Source organism: Numenius arquata, chromosome 5 (assembly GCF_964106895.1).
Source record: "Numenius arquata chromosome 5, bNumArq3.hap1.1, whole genome shotgun sequence".
Taxonomy (NCBI): Eukaryota; Metazoa; Chordata; class Aves; order Charadriiformes; family Scolopacidae; genus Numenius; species Numenius arquata.
This window is the reverse complement of record NC_133580.1, coordinates 51,328,316-51,347,986: the sequence shown is the minus strand read 5'-3', so window position 1 is coordinate 51,347,986 and position 19,671 is coordinate 51,328,316. Positions and strand designations below refer to the sequence as shown.

The following is a 19,671-nucleotide window of genomic DNA, read 5'->3' as shown; positions in this document are numbered from 1 at the left end:
TGCCCTGCCGTCCAGACTGGAATGATTAGCTAAGGAGCATTTGGGAAAAGATTGCTGTCAGGTGCAGATCACTTAATAATACATATATGCCTCCTTGCATTTTCTGAACCTAAGTGTCTCTTAGGTCTCAGTACATGCTAAGAGTCTCTAGCATGTATTGCTAAGGCAGTACGGGGATGGGAAGCCTTATTTTCATCGTGCAAATACTGTGACAAGGTTATATTGTCAGATTTTGCTGAAGGTTAAACCTGTCAGAACTGAGGACTGATCAGAGCCAGGAGCTTCAGGTACAGAAGCTGTGATTTTTGCAGTTCTTAATTGGTTCCTGAAGTCACAAACTCATTCTTCTCTGTGAGATACTCCTTTCTGAAATCATTTGGTCCTGATGGCAAGAGTTGTGCTGTACCAGTGTCTTCTGTGTTGGTAGTGAAAAATGATTCTGATACACTGCATTATTGACAGGACATGTAGCTGTAGGGAGAGTCTTTCAAGAAGCTGTAGACCATTAATATAACAAATCCAAGGGGTTTTCTCCTTTTTTTTTTTCTTTTTTTTTTTTCCTTCCCTGCCCCCCCCCCCCCCCCCCCCCCCAAATGAGATCTATTATCTAAACCATTTTGGAAATCACTGGGTAGGAAATAAAGTCTTGTTGGGTCATCAGCTCAGTTTTCTTGCCAGGGCATAAATCTATGCTAAAATATGCACTTTTCCTTTGGCAGAATACTCTGCTTTGTTGGGGATGGGAAGAAGCAACATAAATCACCATTTTAAGATCACAATTAAGTATTTTTGGCTGGGAAATTGTCAGGCGTTCACGCGATGGCTTTTGCTCCCTCACAGCTGAATTGTGAAATCCGTTAAGTAAGGGACATGACCTAAAAGGGGTAGTTGCTGGAAATGTAGTTTCCCAAGATAAACTGTTATATTAATTTCTTTCACAGATTGAAGTGGACCTTGGTAAAAAGTGCTGGTATCATTCAATATTTGCTTGTCCTATTCTTCGTCAGCAAACAACAGATAATAATCCACCTATGAAGTTAGTTTGTGGTCATATTATATCAAGAGATGCTTTGAATAAAATGTTTAATGGCAGCAAGTAAGTACAATTTTTTTATTTCGAGCAACTTACAGACAAAGACAAATCTTAAGAATAGAATTGTGTGTTTTGGGAAAACATAATTGGTGGGAGCTTGTTAATCTTAGAGAATGACTTAGAAACCAGATAAGCCAGGTTGGTGCACTGGAGAAAAGCATAACAAACCCTCTGATCTTGTAAAAACTGAGGTTACGTGAAGGCATGCAATGAACAGAGTAATTTTCCAAGTTGTAAGTACCATTGTGTTGTCATAATTCAAAATAGAGGCTTTCTCTATTCAAAGAGGCTTAATTCAAAATCAGCGGGGTGCCTACAGGCTTTTGGGAAGGAGGAAATAGGAGGGAGAGTGAGCTATACAGATTTTCTTGAAGAAGAACCAGCAGTAATTTGAATTGAATATATGTAGCATCCATGGAGGCTGTCAGCTTAATTTAGAGCCATAAGTTGTTTTGCAAAATCCGGTGTGAAAATAAGTGATGCTCTAAATGTTGAGTGATGTTTGCATTCTTTGCCCTGCTAGAAAAGCCCCAAGGTATGTCTTCGTGGGTGACTTTTAGCCATTTTAAGCCAGCAAACTTGCAGCTATACTATTCCTGTCCCCAGTCACTCATTCCTGATGCTTTCATTGATCAGCTTTAGCGACAGCAGAGCTCTGACAATATTAACTTGAGGGGTGGGGGTTGAAAGGCCCCAACTTAGAGATGGGGAAAAATGGATCAATGCTAACGAGGTGGAATTGGATCAGTGCAGACCTCAGTGGGGAGGCCAGGCTGACCTCTTTAGCCATAGCCTGCAGGAGCCGATCTAAGCGGCTTGTACAACCACAGCATTTTGGGAACCAGAGAATAAAACTCCCTGGATGGTGAGGAAGTCAAAGTGAAAGCTACCAGCCTATTTAAAATGACTGAAATGCAACAACCTAATCCAGAAGTAGAAATAATAGATTAATCATGAAGAGTAATTTCTTGGTATTTAATAATTCAGGAATGTGTGGGCGAAAGGTGAGAGAATATAATTAGAAGAAAAAGCGTGATAATGTCTCTCTCAGCTAAAGGTGACTTTTAATGGAGCCAAGTAAAGCGTTATGCCTTAAAAGTACATTTGTTTCATGCTGGGGGGGGGGAAGAGGAAGGATTATTACTGCAAACTTGATACCTTTGTAACCGATGAAGAAGCGTAATGCTCAGTTGTTGCACATTGCCATGATTCTAATGCCTTGTCTTTGTCCTCAGATTAAAATGCCCCTATTGTCCAATGGAACAGAGCCCCGGAGATGCCAAACAGATATTTTTCTGAAGAAAAGTTTCATTATGCAGTTTGTAAGTGACACTCTGGATTTCAGGTGCATTTCAGGAGAATTAAAACACACTTGTTCCATTTTATGCAGCAGACTGAGGACTCCTATGTTTGTATAAGCTAATGCTACAGAAACTTTGCCAACATTTAGTATATACATACCAAGTGGAAATGCTACAGAAATATTATTACCATAGGGCTTTACTATACTCTTGGTCTCCATACCTGATCAAGTTACTACACCAGCAGTTGTCATTCAATGCAGGTTTTTGTACTTAATTATACGGTGACTTTTTACTTTTTAAAAGCAGAAATTTATCACCCCCATTGGTTTCATATTATTCCCGCTATTATTCTATCATTCTATTGATAACTGTCACCTTAGAGAATGTTTGTGGAAAAAGTTTTATTTCCTGTAATGTGTACATAATTAAAGGTAAATACTTCAGAAAAAAAAAAAGTTTGATAAATTGAATAGTGGTTACAAAACTAATTTGTATTTTTTTTGCTGAAAAAGCTGTGATATATTCTGAGTTTTTCTTTCAAACATTTTTTCAACTTTTACATAGAATTCAAAGTAAATGTGCATATATATAAAGTATATAAAATATATAGCCCCAAGGGGCTACCTGTTAAAATCCACCACTAATTTATAAGGGTGATGTGTGGCTAAATTACTACTGGAGCAGAGAAGGAATAGGAAATCCTGTTCCTTTGATTTCATGATCGAGAAGTGTCTGTGTAAGAGAACATTCAATAAATTCTGAAGTGGAAATGCTTTTAGTCGATGACATTTGCTCTCTGGCCTTTGTAGTCATGTTCTTTGAACTTTGTATTCAGGATTAGGCTATAAATGTCATGTTGCTGTATAGTTTAATAGTCATTATAGTGTGCTATTTATAAACAGTTATCAAAACCAAATAAATTGTAGAAGTATTCATTGTTAAATGGGGAAAAGCATGTTCTGATGCAACCTACTGATCACGACTCTGCACTTGGCGGAACTGGGCCCTACATCATATATTAGGAGGTAGCAAATTTTCTGTAGCTTGAGAACACTGCTTCTAGCCTTGTTTTTTGTAGTAGACTATTACTGCCATTGCCACTTTTTCTGCTAAATTTGTCATATTGTTGACTAGGTTAATTTGTACTCATAAACGAGATGTAGATCATGGCAGTTAAATCTTTTCTAGTGTGCATATATTTGTATTTATTGCACTGTCCTATAGTAGGGCAAGCAGCCATAAGGCATGCAAAGCTACATGTAAAATTATATTTCTGTATTGTGTAGTTTAAAAAAAACCAACAGCCCAAGCTTATATGGTTGAATACTGACACACTGGTTGAATGCACTAGCACAATGCACTACTACAGAGAAGACCGTCTTTGAGAAATCTACACCTTTTGAATTTCTATGTCACCTGACTTGAGAGACTGAGTTGGACTCTATCGGATCAGTGACAGTGGACATCCCTAAAGAGACATTAAAAGGAGCAAGTCAAGGCACACAAATTTTAAATTTTAAATGTGTTTGATACATGTGAAAAATGCAGGTGTGTAATTTTTCTGCAAAACTTGTATTCACACTGAGTTCAAAACAACCGCGTTACCAAGTGGTAAAATCAACAATAAACGGGTGAGGATATTATTTTCCATGTAGGTTTCCTAGTCTTACTGAAATTGCTTTTAATATTTTCTTTTGAGTGGAATTGCGTAATACTTTGGATTTAAATGAAAAGGCATATGGACTATTTAAAAACAATAATAACAAAAAAAGCCCCAAACCACCCTGAGGTGTAATTGCTACATCTCTTTGCTGTTACACTGCTGGTATTTTGGCATTGGTATGAACACTGGTTAGTGTTATAGTGCCTCTGATACAGTTGCTTAGAGTACAAAAATGGCACAGTTAGTAAACGGCAGCAGAGTACCAATTCAACTTACCTACTAGAATGTTTTTAATACAGTGGTCCTGTTTTCCCTTTTAAATGGTGCATATTATAGATCCACAGCTGTTTTCACCAGATAATTGCAATTCTTTTCCTAGCTTTCTGTATGTTTACTTAAAAATAATTGCTTGCAGTTTTGTAGCTCCACCAACAGATGATGCTAGCATTCTATAATAGAATGCTTATGTGCTTACAGTAATGGGATATTGTGCTGGGCGCTTGTGAAACATATCTGCGTTTTGGTTGTTAAAGCTATCCAGTTTGCCCTTTGAGGCGATGCAAGTTACCTTCTACTAATGCCTGATACACTTCTCGTAACTAGAGAAAGCGCTTGCATGGGTGAAAGTGAATAATACTCTGAGTTTTCATATTTAAAATACAGTTAGCTGCTATGCATACGTTTTCTCTAACAGGGTTTGGGAATATCCATAGTAAAAAAAAAAAAAAAAAGTATTTGATTTTAAAGCTATAGCATTGTCTGAGGTCTGGCTCTGTTACATTTTCGGACCAGCTTGTGAAGCCTTTAACTAGTCCCTTTGTGCAGCCAGTGCCTTTTAATGAGATTGCTGCATAATGAAAGTAAAGAGACTCAGCACATTTATATTTGTATCGAGATCACTGTGTCACTCCTGGGTGCTGCATTGGGCTTGCGACTGCTGCTTCCCCCCCACCCCACCCCCCTTCGCAAAATGTGTCAGAGCAGCAGCTCTGCAGCAGCAAGCACGCTAGCTAGTAATGTCGGTGGGCCTAAGCCAAGAGTTTTTTTGACCGTGCTCATATAAAACGTTTAGCTTATAGGTGCCACGAAAGTAATGGATGGTTATAAATACAATTTCCATAGCAGTGGCTTGTTAGTAGTGTTATTTCTATGTCTATTAATAGACATATTACCTTAATTCTATCTAAATAATAATAGAGTTTGAATTTTAGTAAATGTCTTTAATGGGAAGTCTGTTGTGATATGTTCTTGTGGGGTTTCAAGTCTGACTTGTGGTATAAAGCATAATCAAACCTTAAAAACAGATAGTAGGAAACGAAAATAGTACGCAGCCTTTTTGATCTCAAAAAGTGGTGATCACTTTTGTAGTGCTATGACTGTCATTAACACAGAGCTCATGTCCTCACCTCCTGTTAGTACTCTCGATGATCAGCTGCTTTGTGAAGTATTTTTGAATTGGGGAAAGTCTCTTCCTGCGATGACTACACATTGTGAGTATAGTATACATGGCTGAAAAACAAATCTTCCCCATTAAAAATCAGTTTTTCTCTACTGAAATACTGTATTGATTTCAGTCTTCTATCTGTAAGTCAGCTTAATTAATGTGTGTAGAAGCTGCAGTGAAAGCTATGTGTTACCAGTTACTTTCTCCCTAACATTTTACAGGGTGGCTGCTGCTAAAATTTAAGGCTGAAGTTAGTTATGACTACTGAGAGCCAACTCGCCAAGCTTAACATAGTAAGTTTGGGTTTGATATTCCTTGCAAGGTTTGTTTGCCTGCTGCCAGAGACTGTTTTTCTTTCTCTGCTTGTCACTGCAGAGGTTAATTTATCTCTAGGGGGTGGAAATTCATGCTCTTTAATCCATCCCAACTCTTGCACTTTTCTTTTTGTAAATAAGAAACTGCAGTGTAGGGAAAAGTGCTTTGAGAATAGAAGAAAAAAAAAATCAGTGGAAGCAATGATCTGTAGTGAGTAAAGCTGTAATGTAGTGTTACATTACTATGCTGATTTAATTCAAGCCCATATATATATATATATATATAAAGGAAGTGGTTTACAAAAGTGTATATATGTGAAAGAAGTGTGACTTAATATTCCTTTATGACTTCATGTTTGCATTAAATGAGGAGTCCTGTAGGGAAATATGGAAACTGGAGTTGTTTAGAGCCTACTGTAAGCTCTTACTGAATCCTGCTGGGTTTATATACAGGAACTGGTGTTTTCAGATCACACTGACTTGTAGTGGTTTTTACAGGTCAGCTGTATCTGTGTATTCAAATACAAAATCCCTGGTAGCGTTGCCCAGGTCCTATTTCACTTTAGAACTAAGAGTTTTTTACACTTTCTAGAGGGTTGTTTTAAATGTAGCTGAACAGCACAGTTCCAGTGCAGACTGGAACAAAGACTCAGTGCTGAAGCTGGTGGGTTCTGTGACCTGGACTGGAGTGAGCAAAGCTCACCTGAATTTAGCCTTTGAAATGGATATCCTCTTTTCTCCTGCGTTTCCTCTAACTTGTGTTTATTTTCAGACTTAGTGACACTGCTATTGGTCTCTTCCTTCTTACTAAGTGTCAAGGTATCGCTGTGGGTTTTTCTTTACTTTGGCTAAAGAAACAAAGGGATGGGGAAGATGCAAATAGTGTCTCAGTTCAAGTCTTAAGCATCGTCCTTGAGACATTTGCACGTGGGGGGAGGAACTAAATACACAAACACAGCTATTTTGACTGACAATTTTTCCTTCAGAACTGATGGTTAATTCCAGTATTTTCCAAGGTTTCTAAATTATGCAGGAGGTTTCCAGGAATGTGGAGCACAAGCAGATGTGATAGTTCTCCCATGACAAAAGTGGTACTTACCAGTTTATTCAGCACAGCTCAGGATGGGAATCCAGTGATGGATAGGTCATGCTGACCCTGCACATCAAACAGATTTGATTTCAGATGAATCAGAAGGAAGAAACCTAGTTACAAGAAGGTCATGTTTCACTATTTACTGTTCTTCCAGAAATTTCTGTAACTCTTTCCTCACCTTTATTCTGCTTTTCTGCCTTGAATGGTGCAGAAACAGCAGTAAGGGTATGGTTTCTGTGGGGTGGCTTCCAAGCACTTGCACAACATGCACCACAGCTTTAGTCTGAGGAGTCTGGGTTGAGCTTAGGTCTACCTTCACTGTGACAGGTCGTCTGTCAAATACTTGTGACAGTCACAAAAAGTGACTTTAACTGACCAGTCCAGTTACTGGCCCTTCTAGGGTCATCTTGGCTGTATTATTTATCTGGGGCTTGTTTAACTCATCAAAACCCTTTATCACTCTGAAAATATTTCAGAATAAGTGAAGCACTGGATGGGGGAGAAGCAGGTGTCTAACAAAGGCAACAAATGTGGGGGCATCTGAAGCCTCCCTCAGCTTCACAGGGCTTTCGCTGACCATCTTTTACCCTTTTTTCTTTATTAGTTGAGGTTATGCTTAAATTGTAAATCAGCTCTTACTCTTTCCACTATTAAGTGTTAACTCCTAGGTTGTTTGCCTTTAGCCCGTCAGCTACTGAGAGTTTTAAGCTACTTCCCTATTAGTTTTGAGCAATTCCACAATTGGGTAACCCTCAACCTCTGAACAAATTTATTCCTTCCACTTCTCTTTGAAAGTCATTCTATGTCAGACTCTTGTTTGCCTCGTATTAACCCAAAACAGCTTCCAGGCTTTGTCTCTGCACCCAGTGCAGTCGCCTCACCATGTAACCTAGAGCCTCCTCCACACCCTGTTAGCAAAGAGCTGTCAGGTCTGTAGAGCCTGGCCAGCAGCAGCTTCCTGTGTGGAGAAACAAGCACCCTTGAGCTGCTTCTCTAGACTCCAGCTCAACTGGTCCTTCTCTTTTTATAGGTGCAAGCACCAGGCCAGGGTTCTTGCCCAGTCATTGCTGCTCTACATCCACAAACTCAGCCAGTTTGCTCTGAACTTGCTTGATTTGTTGGAGGCATCTACATGCCTTCATGTTGTGTCAGTCATTCACCTCTACTGCAGGGCTGGGGTTGCTCTCAGCTCCTTCCCTTCTCACTGCTGCACTGATATTTGCATCTGGTTATTAAGGTTTTGGTGCAAGAGATGTGGTTTGGGTGTCACCTTCTATTGGTTGCTTATTAGTAGGAACGCAGAGGTACACGTTTGTCTTGTGAAGAAAATTTCAGGTCTTACTAAGCTGATTATAAAGAATATTGTTCCTCAGCAGTACATGTAAATAAAAAACTTAGCAGGCTTTCTTGAGCTACAGGTTTGAATCTGAGACGCAGTGGTGGCTACAGCTGACCTGAACTAGAAGATGAATCAATCATGGGACTGTGTGGGAGGAAGCTCAGTCTTGCTTTGGAGAGCTGTGCTGCATCACCGCCTCTGCTGGAGGGTTCCTTGGTGAAGTCAGTCTGGTGGTCTGCAGCAGACTTCTTGTGGATATGTCTGCCTGTGAGGTGTTCCTCATTTTGGGGTTATTCAACATGAAACTTGGGGTAGTGACTAAAGAAGAGTGAGCGCTTACTCTGGTACGTGCCCCAAGCTGCCTCCTCTTGTTCCCTCAGCTGTCTGTCCTTCTGCAGAGGTGATTTTGCTGGTTGTGTAGCAAATGCTGAATCACAGCAGTTCTGTCCAGTGCATCTGATGTATTTTGAAAACATATTTAAATTGCAGTGGTTCACAAATAGAAAAGCCCATGGAAAAAGAGGCAGATGAACAAGTTTTACTCCTCGGTATCCTGAGATGGACAACAGTCCATGGACATGTACTTGTAGTATCTTCCATAAAGTCCACAGGTGGAGGGTTGGAAATGCTTTTAAAATCAATTTCTTAATAGGTTTTTGTTAACTCAAGATATCTGTTACAGTGGTACAGAAGGATAATATTTCCACTGATACTTCATATGCATTTTACAGCCAAGCTTAATATGCAGTTTGGAGGGTACATCTCTGGTCACCTACAGATCTAAGAACCAAAATGAGACCAGTATGGTCTGTGTTTTAAAGAGATGCAAGGACATGAACAGAAGTAAAGAATTGAAGATGATGCCTGATTGATAACAAGGAAGAAGCTGAAAGCTGCTAATAGAGTTCAGTGAGCAGTCATGTATTTTTAATAGCTTGATTATACCCGGTAAAAAGCCTTGCCCTCGTAGCTTACAGCTGTGATGACATTGCCCAGAAATTGACAGGCAGGATTTGTAATGTATCTGTTAACTGGGCTTTCTTTTATGTGAAAGGTACCCTCTAAAGAGGGAATGTGCTATATAGACAGCAATATTGACATCAAAGTCCTTTCTTCAGAGCGTCGAAACTGCTGGAAACTTGCTAAGTTCATGAATTTATGAACGAAGTCTCTGATTATCTTCAAGGATGAGGTTTCCTCTTTGGTTTGTTTTAAGGCATCTGGCTGTGGAACCAGAGCTTGAACCGGTAGACCCTAGTTGCCACAGGCCTAGTTGTGTGATGGTCAGTGTTTATCTGGGATTGTGATACCTGGATGCTGGGTCCTGAGCAGGGTGTAGCCTAGGGCACTAGGTGAACTGTGGCCTGCAGAGTGTGTAGAAGGAGACGGGAGGCATCCCAGTGCCTCCTCAGTTTGGCGTTGGGGTTAAAAGAGATCGATGGTGCTCAGTGATTCTGAACTAGAGGTCAAAAGTCTGTAGCCTCCACTGTGCTGTGGATTTTGTGCTGTATTCAGAAGGTTAATTGCAACTGTCGGTGCTGTAATTTTTTTTTTCTAGATGTTGATTTCCTGTGCAAATGAAGACTACTGAAAAAAAAACAAAACAAACCAAAACCCGAACATACGCTGCTTCCAGTTCTTCACTAACTTCATCTGTGGTGTCAGGAGGGCTTTGGCTGCATCGATCTTGCTGCAGGATGGGGGTTCTCAGTGCAGCACTGCGGAGTGGAGCATCGCTATTAGTAACGCCAGTAGCTACTAATGCCCAAATAGATGTATTTTACATTGCTTAGGGTATTACTTTTCTCTGTTTATCCTGCATTAGGATTCCATGCAGTTTCTGTGGTGAGGAAATTGTTGTACATGTGTTCATCTTACTGAAATGCTTTTTGATTTTTAAATACCCATATCCTGTTTTACACTATAGGATTGACCTCTGTAGGCTCTCATAGCAGTAGAACTAGCAATAAATATTTAACCTGCGGATCATGAAATAATATTTCATTTGAAAGAATAGCATAGCTTACAGGGAGCAAAATACAGAAAAACACTTCTGCTAGGTTTTCTGTTCAATGTTTGACACTATGCGTTTAATCTTGGTGTGTGTCACATGCCACGTTCAACTATTGTGCTAGAGAAAATGCATTTTCAAGGAAATGCTTCTCGTGTATAATATGTGGCCTTTTGTGGGGAAACAACAATAGACATACGAAGTCAGATCATTTCACCACCTTTCTACAAAGCCATTCAAAAGAGCTGTAAGGTCACTGTGGAAGCGTGGAGACAATCTGTTGGAAGAGGATTTAGGCTTGGGGGGGGGTTAGTACCAGATCAGCAGGAGCATTGCCTGGCAGCCTGGGTTACAGGAACGTGGCATGATGTAGACCAGATTGAGAACAGTGAGGAAAGAGCTGTAGAGAATCCTACCAGTGAGGTAGTGATGTTCCTACCTCTTGTAAACTGTTTTGCAGAAATGCTTTTGAGTTAAGGCTTTATTAGTGAAAACTTTTAGCTCAAACTAAGTCAACAAGAGACTCTGGGACAAGCTAATGGTAAAATTAACGCTCTCACAAGAGAGAGAAAAGGTATGAGTTAGAGGTGACTGTAGGATGAGATCAAACTGATTTAGGTAACCATAACACATTAAAATGGGGCTAAAGGTTGGACATAGTGTGCCTCAAAACAGGTTGGTGAGTAGATCTGCTTCATGTTGTGAAAATGCAGCTGCACATTGGTGACGGCTGTGATGGGGCAGAGTCTGGCGCTGCAGGTGTGGCAAGACCCTCGCTTCTCCCCAGCTTTGCACCTGGCGGTTGAACGAGGCCACCCTTAATAGATTGGATGTGTCTTAAAGTCTGAATTCACAGACATTTCAATGTTAAGGCTTTTTTGTTAATTTTTTTCCTTATAGTGTGTGTAGATATATATAGTTGTCATTCAGTATTTGCTTGCTGTTGTTTAGATACACTTCTCTAGTCTTTTTTTTTTTTTAAGAATTACAAAAAGCTAAGTTTGGAAGAACTTTGTTTCTCTCTGAATTTCTCTCCTTCCCAGTTTGCAGAGGAAGAGACTAGCAAAGGGTTTCTTTCATTCCTTTTTTCCCAGGTTTTTATCAGCCCCTTGCCAAGAATACTGGAATACCTTCTGAGTCTTTATCTCATCCACCTTCTCACCCCCTTAGGACGGGGGAGTGTTATGGGGCCCATCTTGCAAGTCCCTGGGAAAATAATTTTAGATCATTTTAGGCAGTGGTAAGCTGGAAGCTGAGCTTTGGCATCTTAAAGCTCAGGCTGGTATGTGAATCACTGCCTTTTCCCTTACCCAAGACTTCCTTAGACCCTCATTTATTATTTGCATGAAGGATTTTAGTGTTTTTGAGTCTAGGAACTGAATAAAGAAATAAAACTTAGTAAGTCAAACTAAAACCATTGTTTTATTTTTTTTTTTCTCAGGTCATGATGTGCAAGTGTAGTAAGGAAATATTTACATCAAATACAGAGCAGAAAAAACAGAACTCATTGTAGTCAATGAACATGTCGCAGGAAGGTAGGCTGAAAGTCTTGCTTAAACAAAGCAAGTGACAAAGACTTTTTTTTCACTACTCAACCCTTTCTTCCAGAAAGAAAGAAAATCCCACCTTCCTTGCTCAGGCAAAACCTCTGAAATCTGTGGAAGTGGGGCTAGCAGCAGAACAAGGATAGCAAGAGGGAAACAGTAAACCTTAGCCCCCCGGGCCGTAAGAACTTTAAAAGCAAGGCCCTTTAATCAGTATTTACCTTCTCCGTGCAGCTTTGTGTTATATTAGATGAACCAGTAAAACTCCTAGCAGATACGAGGCACCAAGAAAAGAGGGTCTGTTAGGTGAGGGGTTTTATTTCTGAGTAATCTTGTAGCAAATTGAACATTTAGCTGCATTTTAGGAAGAATTACACACTCCTGAGGAAAGATCTGGCTAACATCCTTATTTCTCATCAGCTTATCGCTGGTACATGTCAGCGTCGAGATGGACCTGTTTCTTTTGCCTGAACCACAGAGCTCTGTCATTGGAAACAGAAGTGGCATTTGGCCTGGGGAATTAATTTGCAAAAACTGAGATTTTGGAAGGAGTTGTGCTTTAGCGTGCAGTTCACAGAAAAAGTGCCTGCTTGCTGTCCATGTGTCGGCTCCATCTTTCTTTTCAAATGTGTCAAGGCAGAGTGCATCAGAATTAGTAGCAGTATAGATAACGTAGGTGATGGACTTATGCAGTGACAGCTCCCAGAGGATGATCCAGAAGGTGCAGATGCTTATACGTGTCGGCTTGGCATGCTGGCTTTCGCATTGGGCTTCCCGTTGGCAGGTCTAGAGAGAGAGAAAGGTTTTGAGTTACTTTAATGTAAAAGGAACAAGAAGGCAGTTAATGTATGGCTGCTGATCAGCTTGCTTAGCCTTGATCTGCAGCCAGGGACCTCAAAGAGCAGGCTGCAAACTGTTCCTAAATCCCCTTTCTTAAGATACACCGCTAATCAATTGTTACACTAATTTTTAAAAAAAAAAAAATGTTGTTTGTTTGTTTTTTTAAATTTGCCTCTGACTTCTGCATGCTTCTGCCCTCATCAGGCCTTTCTCCACACTCAGGAATGCTGGGAGCTGAAATGGGAAGAAAAGCTCAGGGTTTTTTTGGAGTTCGGGAAGCTGTTACCAGTTCATAAAGACTTTTTTCTTGTTGCAAACCAGTTTCCTGCAGAGAAGTTTAAAAGGAGGCTTTCTAGACTACCAGCATGTTCCAGAAATGATGGAAGTTACTGGTATCCAGCAACTGATAGTTTTATGCTGATTTAATGAGTTGGAGATTTGGCATCCTTTTCACTGAAGATTAATTTGTGGTGGAAAATGAATCCTTCAGCTGCCAGCAAAAATCCCAGGCCAGATCCTGAGGCGCTCTTTAATTGGGTGAATTACGCTATTAACTTCCAAAAAGCTTAATTTCAATAACTGGGAACTGCTCAGAGCAGCAGGAATTTCCTCTCTAAATAAAAGCTTAAATACGTTACAATTGCTTAAACCAGAAGGCTGCCGAAGGAGAGCTGTCCTTGATGAGATGATTTCCTGAGGCGCTTGTAACCCAACTGCTCCATCAGGGCAAACCTGAAGAGCTCTGCAGCGTGTTTTTCTCCTTAGGGACAGAACATCTTTGCGCAGGGCTGGCAACAGGGACTGAGATAAGTGAGGAATGCAAGCATGGTCCTAAACAAGGCTGCGAGAGCACTTCGTTATCATTTAGCCGTTGGAAAGCCAGGTGAGCATCAGGAGAGCGCTGGGTATAATAAAAATCCGTTGTAAAAATTGACAGGCCGTTCCCTTTTTCAGATGGGCAAAAGAAAATGCAGGTCTGTAGGGGCGGCTGTATTCCCACATACACGGCGAAACGTTGCACCCGAAGGGCAGAAGGCATTGCCACTCAGTGCTTCTTCCCTGAATCATCGTTATTTTTCAGGCACTGATTTCTGATGTGTTCTGCCTTTAGAAAAAAAACCTTAAATTGTAGGTGTCCATTTTCTGTTAATGGAGGAGGAGGGAGGTTCTTTCTGAGTGATCATATTAATTTGGACAACTAAAAAACTATTAACTTTTTTACTATGAGACCCATGGATGTATAACAAGGAACACGAATTCATCTGATTTAAAAAGGTGGTTGATTTGCAAAGAATAAGGCTCCAGAAGTGGAACAATCCTGTTCCAAACTTTCTTGCAGCCCAGCTTTTCCCAGCACTTCCCTGCACAAATTTCTTAGGCTGCCACAAACACCTCTTGTCTTTCTGTTTAGTATCTGCTACACTGTCAGTGGTCTGTGATTTAAATTACTTAATATTAAAAAAAAAAACCCAACCCCACAGGACAAGAGACTCTTATCTCTCTTTTTTGCCCTTAATTCATTACACAGTCCCCTCCCATCCATCGTATATTGGATGAAGAATTTTTAGATGGCTTTTTGGCACCTGCCTGCTTTATCACTTGAGGGTGAGATGCTGCTGAGTTTAAGAGAAAAATGTCAGCACCTGCCACTTACTAACCTTTTACACCTGCATCTTCGTCTTCTGGTTCCTAAAATAAAAAAAGAAAAAGAAAACAGTTCAAAGATGCCAAGTCACAGCTCCGTAAAGAAACACTGCATTAAGGCAGGGCTGGCATTGGGTAGCAGCTTGCTGTCTGTAAGGCTAACAACGGGTAAACCAAGCTTATTTTTGAAGAAATCCATGCAAGTGAGCGGTGCTGCAGCTGGCGTTCCCCTGGCAGTCCACTTAGATTCTTTCATTAATTAAATTTTCATGTGAGTAACAGTAGCAGGGTCAGCCTGGGAATGCTGATGGGGAATTTTTTTTTTAATTTTTTTTTTTTTTTGCTGTCTCCGGTGACTTTGGCATGTTGCTAAAAATCCCTTGGCAGCAATCGATTTCTGCAACAGGTGAGTGGCAATGATGCCACACAGCACGCAACCAAGCTGAACGATGCTCTTCCCCATTTTAGCATCTATGTTGTTACTTTGGGATGTATTTGGCAAAATACAATGTCCAGCCGTTAGTTTTTGCACAAGGTGAAAATCCGTCCTTGAGATCTCGGGCTGCCTGCTGCAGAAATTAATTGCAGCTAATGGCTTTTTGCTGATAATTCACATCAGCATTAAAAGGCAGAACTAAATCATTGAGTGGCGTTTGTAGGTTAATGGTGTTGCGGGTCGCTGGGGAATCCTGGTGCACATGGAAGGCTCCTGGTGACTTCAAAGGGAATTTAGACCATCTCTGGGTATTCTGCTGCATTGCCAGCTACTTCCCTTAAGAAGAATGATTTTTTTTTTTCCTGTGGCTCATCAGTGTTTTTTCATGTATTCCTTCCTATTGCTGCAGACTATGCTGATTAGTATTTTCAAGGTGGAAGGATGCTGAAAAATTGTACTTTTTTTAAAACTGTGTCAGCTGGTAAATTCATCTCACATCGGCTCCAGGCTGTGAGGTCAGTGAGGATCTGGTTAGGTTAATTCAGCAGCAAAACACTTTGGTGTTCCAGGCAAACAAGCTGAGCCAGTTTCATGAAATCGGTGTAACTTCTGGGGGTATCGGAAAAGTTACACTGATTTCAGTGAGCATTAAATTGATTTAAATACATTTGCATTCGCTGCTTGCTCAGGGTAATTTAAAGACATCTCAAACATGAAATTTCACCAAAGGACTTTTGCCTACCCAGAGATTTTGCATTACTGCGTTAGCCGTAGCAGTCTCTGATCCTGTGTAATTAAGTTGCTCGTTTGGTTACAGCCCAAGCTGCCTCAGCATTTGAATTTGCAAGCCCCATGCTGGAGCATGTTTACCCTGTTTGGTCAGTGTTTCAGGTTCTGGTACTTTTACTGTCTGCTACACCAATTTAAGGATTGGAGAGCCAATACGGTTTGATAATGCTTTCTCTATTTATAATTTATTTTTCTTCCTTGTAGTGTAGAAGTTGATAATTATTTCTCAGCCTAAGCCTACTGATGAGGAAAATACATACATTGATTTTTAACAGTGGTCCTTCTCTTGTGTTGACCGTGTCCTGGTTATCTGGTGCCTACATAAAGGGGATAGCTAGGAGATCCATTCCTCTGAAGGACAGGGCTGCAGTTTCAGGCTAGAGGAATATTTGGGGGGGGGGGGAGGGGGGGGGCTATGGGTGAGTCTTACGTTGACACAGGGTGATGGTGACTGCCAGGGCGAGGAGGAGCAGGAGGCAGGCGCCTGACAAGGGAACCCAGATGAAGATGTCACAGAAGAAATTTGTCTCTTTTTCTTTGCTGGTCTCTGCAGGAATAGAGAAGAGGAAAGGTCCACCAGGTGCTCACGGCTGGTGTAAAGCTAGCTGTGGTAGAGCCAAGGGACCTGCCTGGTTTTCAGTGAGGCTGGCGATGAAGCAGAGGGGTCCCTCTGGCCTGCAAAGGCAGAGATGGGTACCGGGGGTGTCCACAAGCCCAGCATGGGTGTCATCCTCAGCAGTGAGCATTCATTAGTGCTGCTGCTCTCAGCATTTTCTTGGAGACTTGAGGGAGGACACATAGCCAGAAGTTTTCTTGTGTCCCCTACCAAGGCTAAAACCAGCACCAGCCCCCAGGGTTTCTGCCCTCCTTCCACCTCTTCCCAACGTACTAAGTCATAAGACATCCTTGTGCTTTTTAAGTTATCCTTAGTCTTTCCTACATGGGATGAAATGTTGTGGTTTAACCCTCCCAGCTCATGTACCCAGTTATTCAACTCTGGTAAAGCTCTAAGGATTTTTCCCTCTCCCCCCATCCCAAAATTCCTGCAGGATCCCTCTTGGTATCAGTGGACCAGAGCCCATCTCTCCCTCCCTCCCTCCCTCCCTCCCTCCTTCCCTCCTTGCAGCTGGGCTACCTGTATCTGGGGTCCTTGGGCAGGGGTCCTTTTCGGTGATGCCACGCTGGGTAGCAGGTGCTGGTGTAGTGGGTGCCGCTGTGGTGGTGACTATAAGTGAAAATGGGTGAATACAAAGGGAAATACAATAGAATAGCTCTCTCCTGCCCTTCTGCTCTCCCACCCCTGCCAGGGCATGGCTGCTCCTGTGGCCAGCGTAGGGCTCAAGTCTGGGGGGGACTTCGTAGAGCCCATTTTGGATGGTGACTCCCCCAAGGAGGGTCTCTCAAGACCCATTAAGGAGCTGCAGGCTCCTTAGTTATTGCTTTCCGCCACCACCCTCAGAAAGCCTGAGTACCCTGAAGTTGGTAGGACTTTTGGGACCTATGCAAGCTGAGGAAGGAGGGAGTGGTGGTGGGCTTTGCTTTAGTCTTATCCCTTCAGAGCCATAAATGGGATGGAAAAGTGGGGATGGGGAGTTGATGCTGGGTCTGCCTCATCGTTTTTGCCTTTCGGCAGGAGCAATACCATGAGAAGAGTCAGTAAGCAGGGAGCCTCTGGCAGGAGGACCAGTAGGTTGATCACAAGATGCCTTGGGCAAGCAAGCAGGGAAAACAGGGTTTGTGGGAGAGGCGATTGATTAAAAAAGGCACGGACAGGAGGTGCTGGGCATTTTGGCAGAGCTAAGCAAGGTTGGGTGGAGGTGTTGCTGACCTGGGAAGAAGGCAGGCTGGCCAGGGCTGAAGTACAGCACTTGGTTGCTGTTCATGAGGCAGAAATAGTTTCCCTCATCTTGCAGCATGAAAGACTTCACTACCAACCGATAAAACTTGCCGTCTTTGCTTGCCTCAAAGCGTGTGGATGTCTTCTCATTTCCATTGAAGGTGGTCCGGGACAGGGAAGAGATGAAGACGATGAAGTGAAGGCTCCCATCCTTGTCCTGGCGGATCCAGAATGCACCACTGTCCTCCTTAGGGGTCAGACACTCCAGCTCCAGCCGCTTTCCCACCTGGGGGTGTGTGGTGCTTCTCCCTCGAAACCTGACCGTCATCCCGTCCCTCTGGCCCCAGACTCCAGAGCAGCCTGCGGGAGAGAAATCTGTGTGGTAAACACTCAGGAAGAGCCACATCTCCTCCGGGCAAACCTTGTTCCCTGCCCATCAGGTGCAAAGTCAAATGGAAAGGGATGACCATACTGTCTGGACGACCTGAAGGTTTTACTGGAGTCCTTGCTGGGACTGTGTGTGGAGGGTGCTCAGCTCTCAGCCACTTGGGCTTTAAAGACAGGTGCTGCCTTTCAGCTGCCTTCTCGGGGATGGTACCCCTTCCCAAATTATCTGAAGTTATTCACTAAGAACACTAAATCTCCTTTTTTTTCCCCTTCTCCTCCCCTCTAGAACCACTTCTCTGACTGGGCTCCCTTCCCAGTGCAGCCGCCCCTCCGGCTGTCCTACACTGGCTGAGGAGAGACCACCTTTAACTCCACAATTACTGAGCAAACCTCAAAGTCAGCCTTTTTGACTTGCTTTTTGTTTTCCCTTTAACTATTTAGTCCAGTTTCTTGGATTCAGTGCTGCTCCCTGTGAAGGTGATGCACAACCCCATTGTCCATACTCACAGAATCCCAGAGTGAGCAGGAGAAGCACAGGAGACCTGGCCATCTTCTCCTAGAGGTGGCCGTCCACAGGGACGGTGTGGCAGAGCCAAGATGGTCTTTGTCGCTTGACTTGGGAGGCTGCGTCGCTCTTTGGAGAGGATGTGATGTCATCAGGACCCTCTTGAGTAAAGAGACGGTGTTCAGCATTGGTGGCAATATGAAGGGGAAAAAACCCAAGATTTCTGAAGAAATTCAGTTCTAATCCAGAATTTGGGTTCATTTATTGTTATTGGTTCTTAATGGTGCCTCTAAAGATTTTTGCCTCTGACTTCTGTAGGGATTCAGAGTGATGATGCTCATGCCTGAGGTAAGATCAGCTGCCGCAGCCTGCTGTCTCCCAGCCGTTTGGGGGTTCACAGCAGCTCCAGCTCTGAAGAAGTCATGGACAAGCCCCATGCTTTGGCTGCAGGCCCCAGCTTGTGTTTCTTGGCAGAGATTCTGCTGCCTTCTCTTGCACGCACTCAAGGGGTCTCGTGCGGATGGCAGAGCACATGGTATTTTATTACTCAGCAGGCAAGACGGGTGTTTCATGGCATGAATCCATGCATATGTTCTATCTCTGAGCACATGCATTGCTGGCACGCAGCTGAGTGCTTCAGGTGTTCGATTGTTCTCTTTGCAATTCTTCTTTGCAATTGCTTTGCAAAAGCTGCTTTGTGCAAGGCAGGTGGTCTGTGATCTGAAACCCACCGAAAAAAAGAAAAAACCATGCCCCAGGGATATGCCTTTTTTTTTTTTCTTCATTCTTTCTTTTTAACATCTCGTGGTTTTCTTCTCTAACCACAGGGGCTTCCGCCCTGCCAGAAAAACCCTTGCATGCTTCAACAGAGAGGGCCCTTGCTGCTGCCTCCAGGTGACCACTTGCACACGGATATGGGTGATGCTTCCTGGAGCTTTTCACATACAACGGCGGCAGTTTCACCAAACTGTGAGGCAGTGGGCTACTGTATTATTTATTTCTTCGTTTGTCACTTCCTGGATTTTCTGCTGTTTATTTTTCTGTGTGAGGTGTTTTTCTATTACTCCTTTGCAAAGAAAGCCCCCTTTTCTTGGGCATGTCAGAAACCAGGTGCTACTGACTTTGATGCCACTGCTATTGTGGCTGCTACTTAGAGATGAGTTATGGAAAATGGCTTAGGAACTGGGTTTATTTCATTGGGCATCAGAGTGTGTTGGTGAGTGAGGAGAGCTGCTGTTAGGCCTGCTGAGATGTGTGAAATCCATGCTTTCATGAGGCTGTGAAACTTGTGATGTCTACCTGAAATAGAGCAGATAAAGATAAGCAAAATAAAGGGAAATTAGGTTTCATCAGTTAAATAACATTACAAGGATCTGGGTCTCAAAATACCGTCAAACAAATGTGAATGTCAGACTTGAACTAAATGTC

At 42.4% G+C, this 19,671-nt stretch overlaps 2 protein-coding genes across 3 annotated transcripts in view; one reads left to right on the top strand and one right to left on the bottom strand.

Moving 5' to 3' along the window:
- Positions 1 to 4,059, top strand: part of RMND5A (required for meiotic nuclear division 5 homolog A) — a 28,298-nt gene extending 24,239 nt beyond the window's left edge. For both annotated transcript variants that reach the window (XM_074147426.1, XM_074147425.1), the window contains 2 exons: positions 942 to 1,096; positions 2,329 to 4,059. In XM_074147426.1, the coding sequence (XP_074003527.1) occupies positions 942 to 1,096; positions 2,329 to 2,392 (219 nt within the window). In that variant the 3' untranslated portion in view covers positions 2,393 to 4,059. The remainder of the gene's footprint in view (positions 1 to 941; positions 1,097 to 2,328) is intronic.
- Positions 4,060 to 11,661: 7,602 nt separating this feature from the next.
- On the bottom strand, positions 11,662 to 17,718 carry CD8A (CD8 subunit alpha). The gene is made up of 5 exons (XM_074147097.1): positions 17,343 to 17,718; positions 16,650 to 16,739; positions 15,945 to 16,061; positions 14,304 to 14,334; positions 11,662 to 12,591 (listed from the first exon to the last, which is right to left on the bottom strand). Exons 1-5 carry the CDS (start codon positions 17,677 to 17,679, stop codon positions 12,537 to 12,539), a joined length of 630 nt encoding a protein of 209 aa, XP_074003198.1. The 5' UTR covers positions 17,680 to 17,718; the 3' UTR covers positions 11,662 to 12,536.
- Positions 17,719 to 19,671: the final 1,953 nt, after the last annotated feature.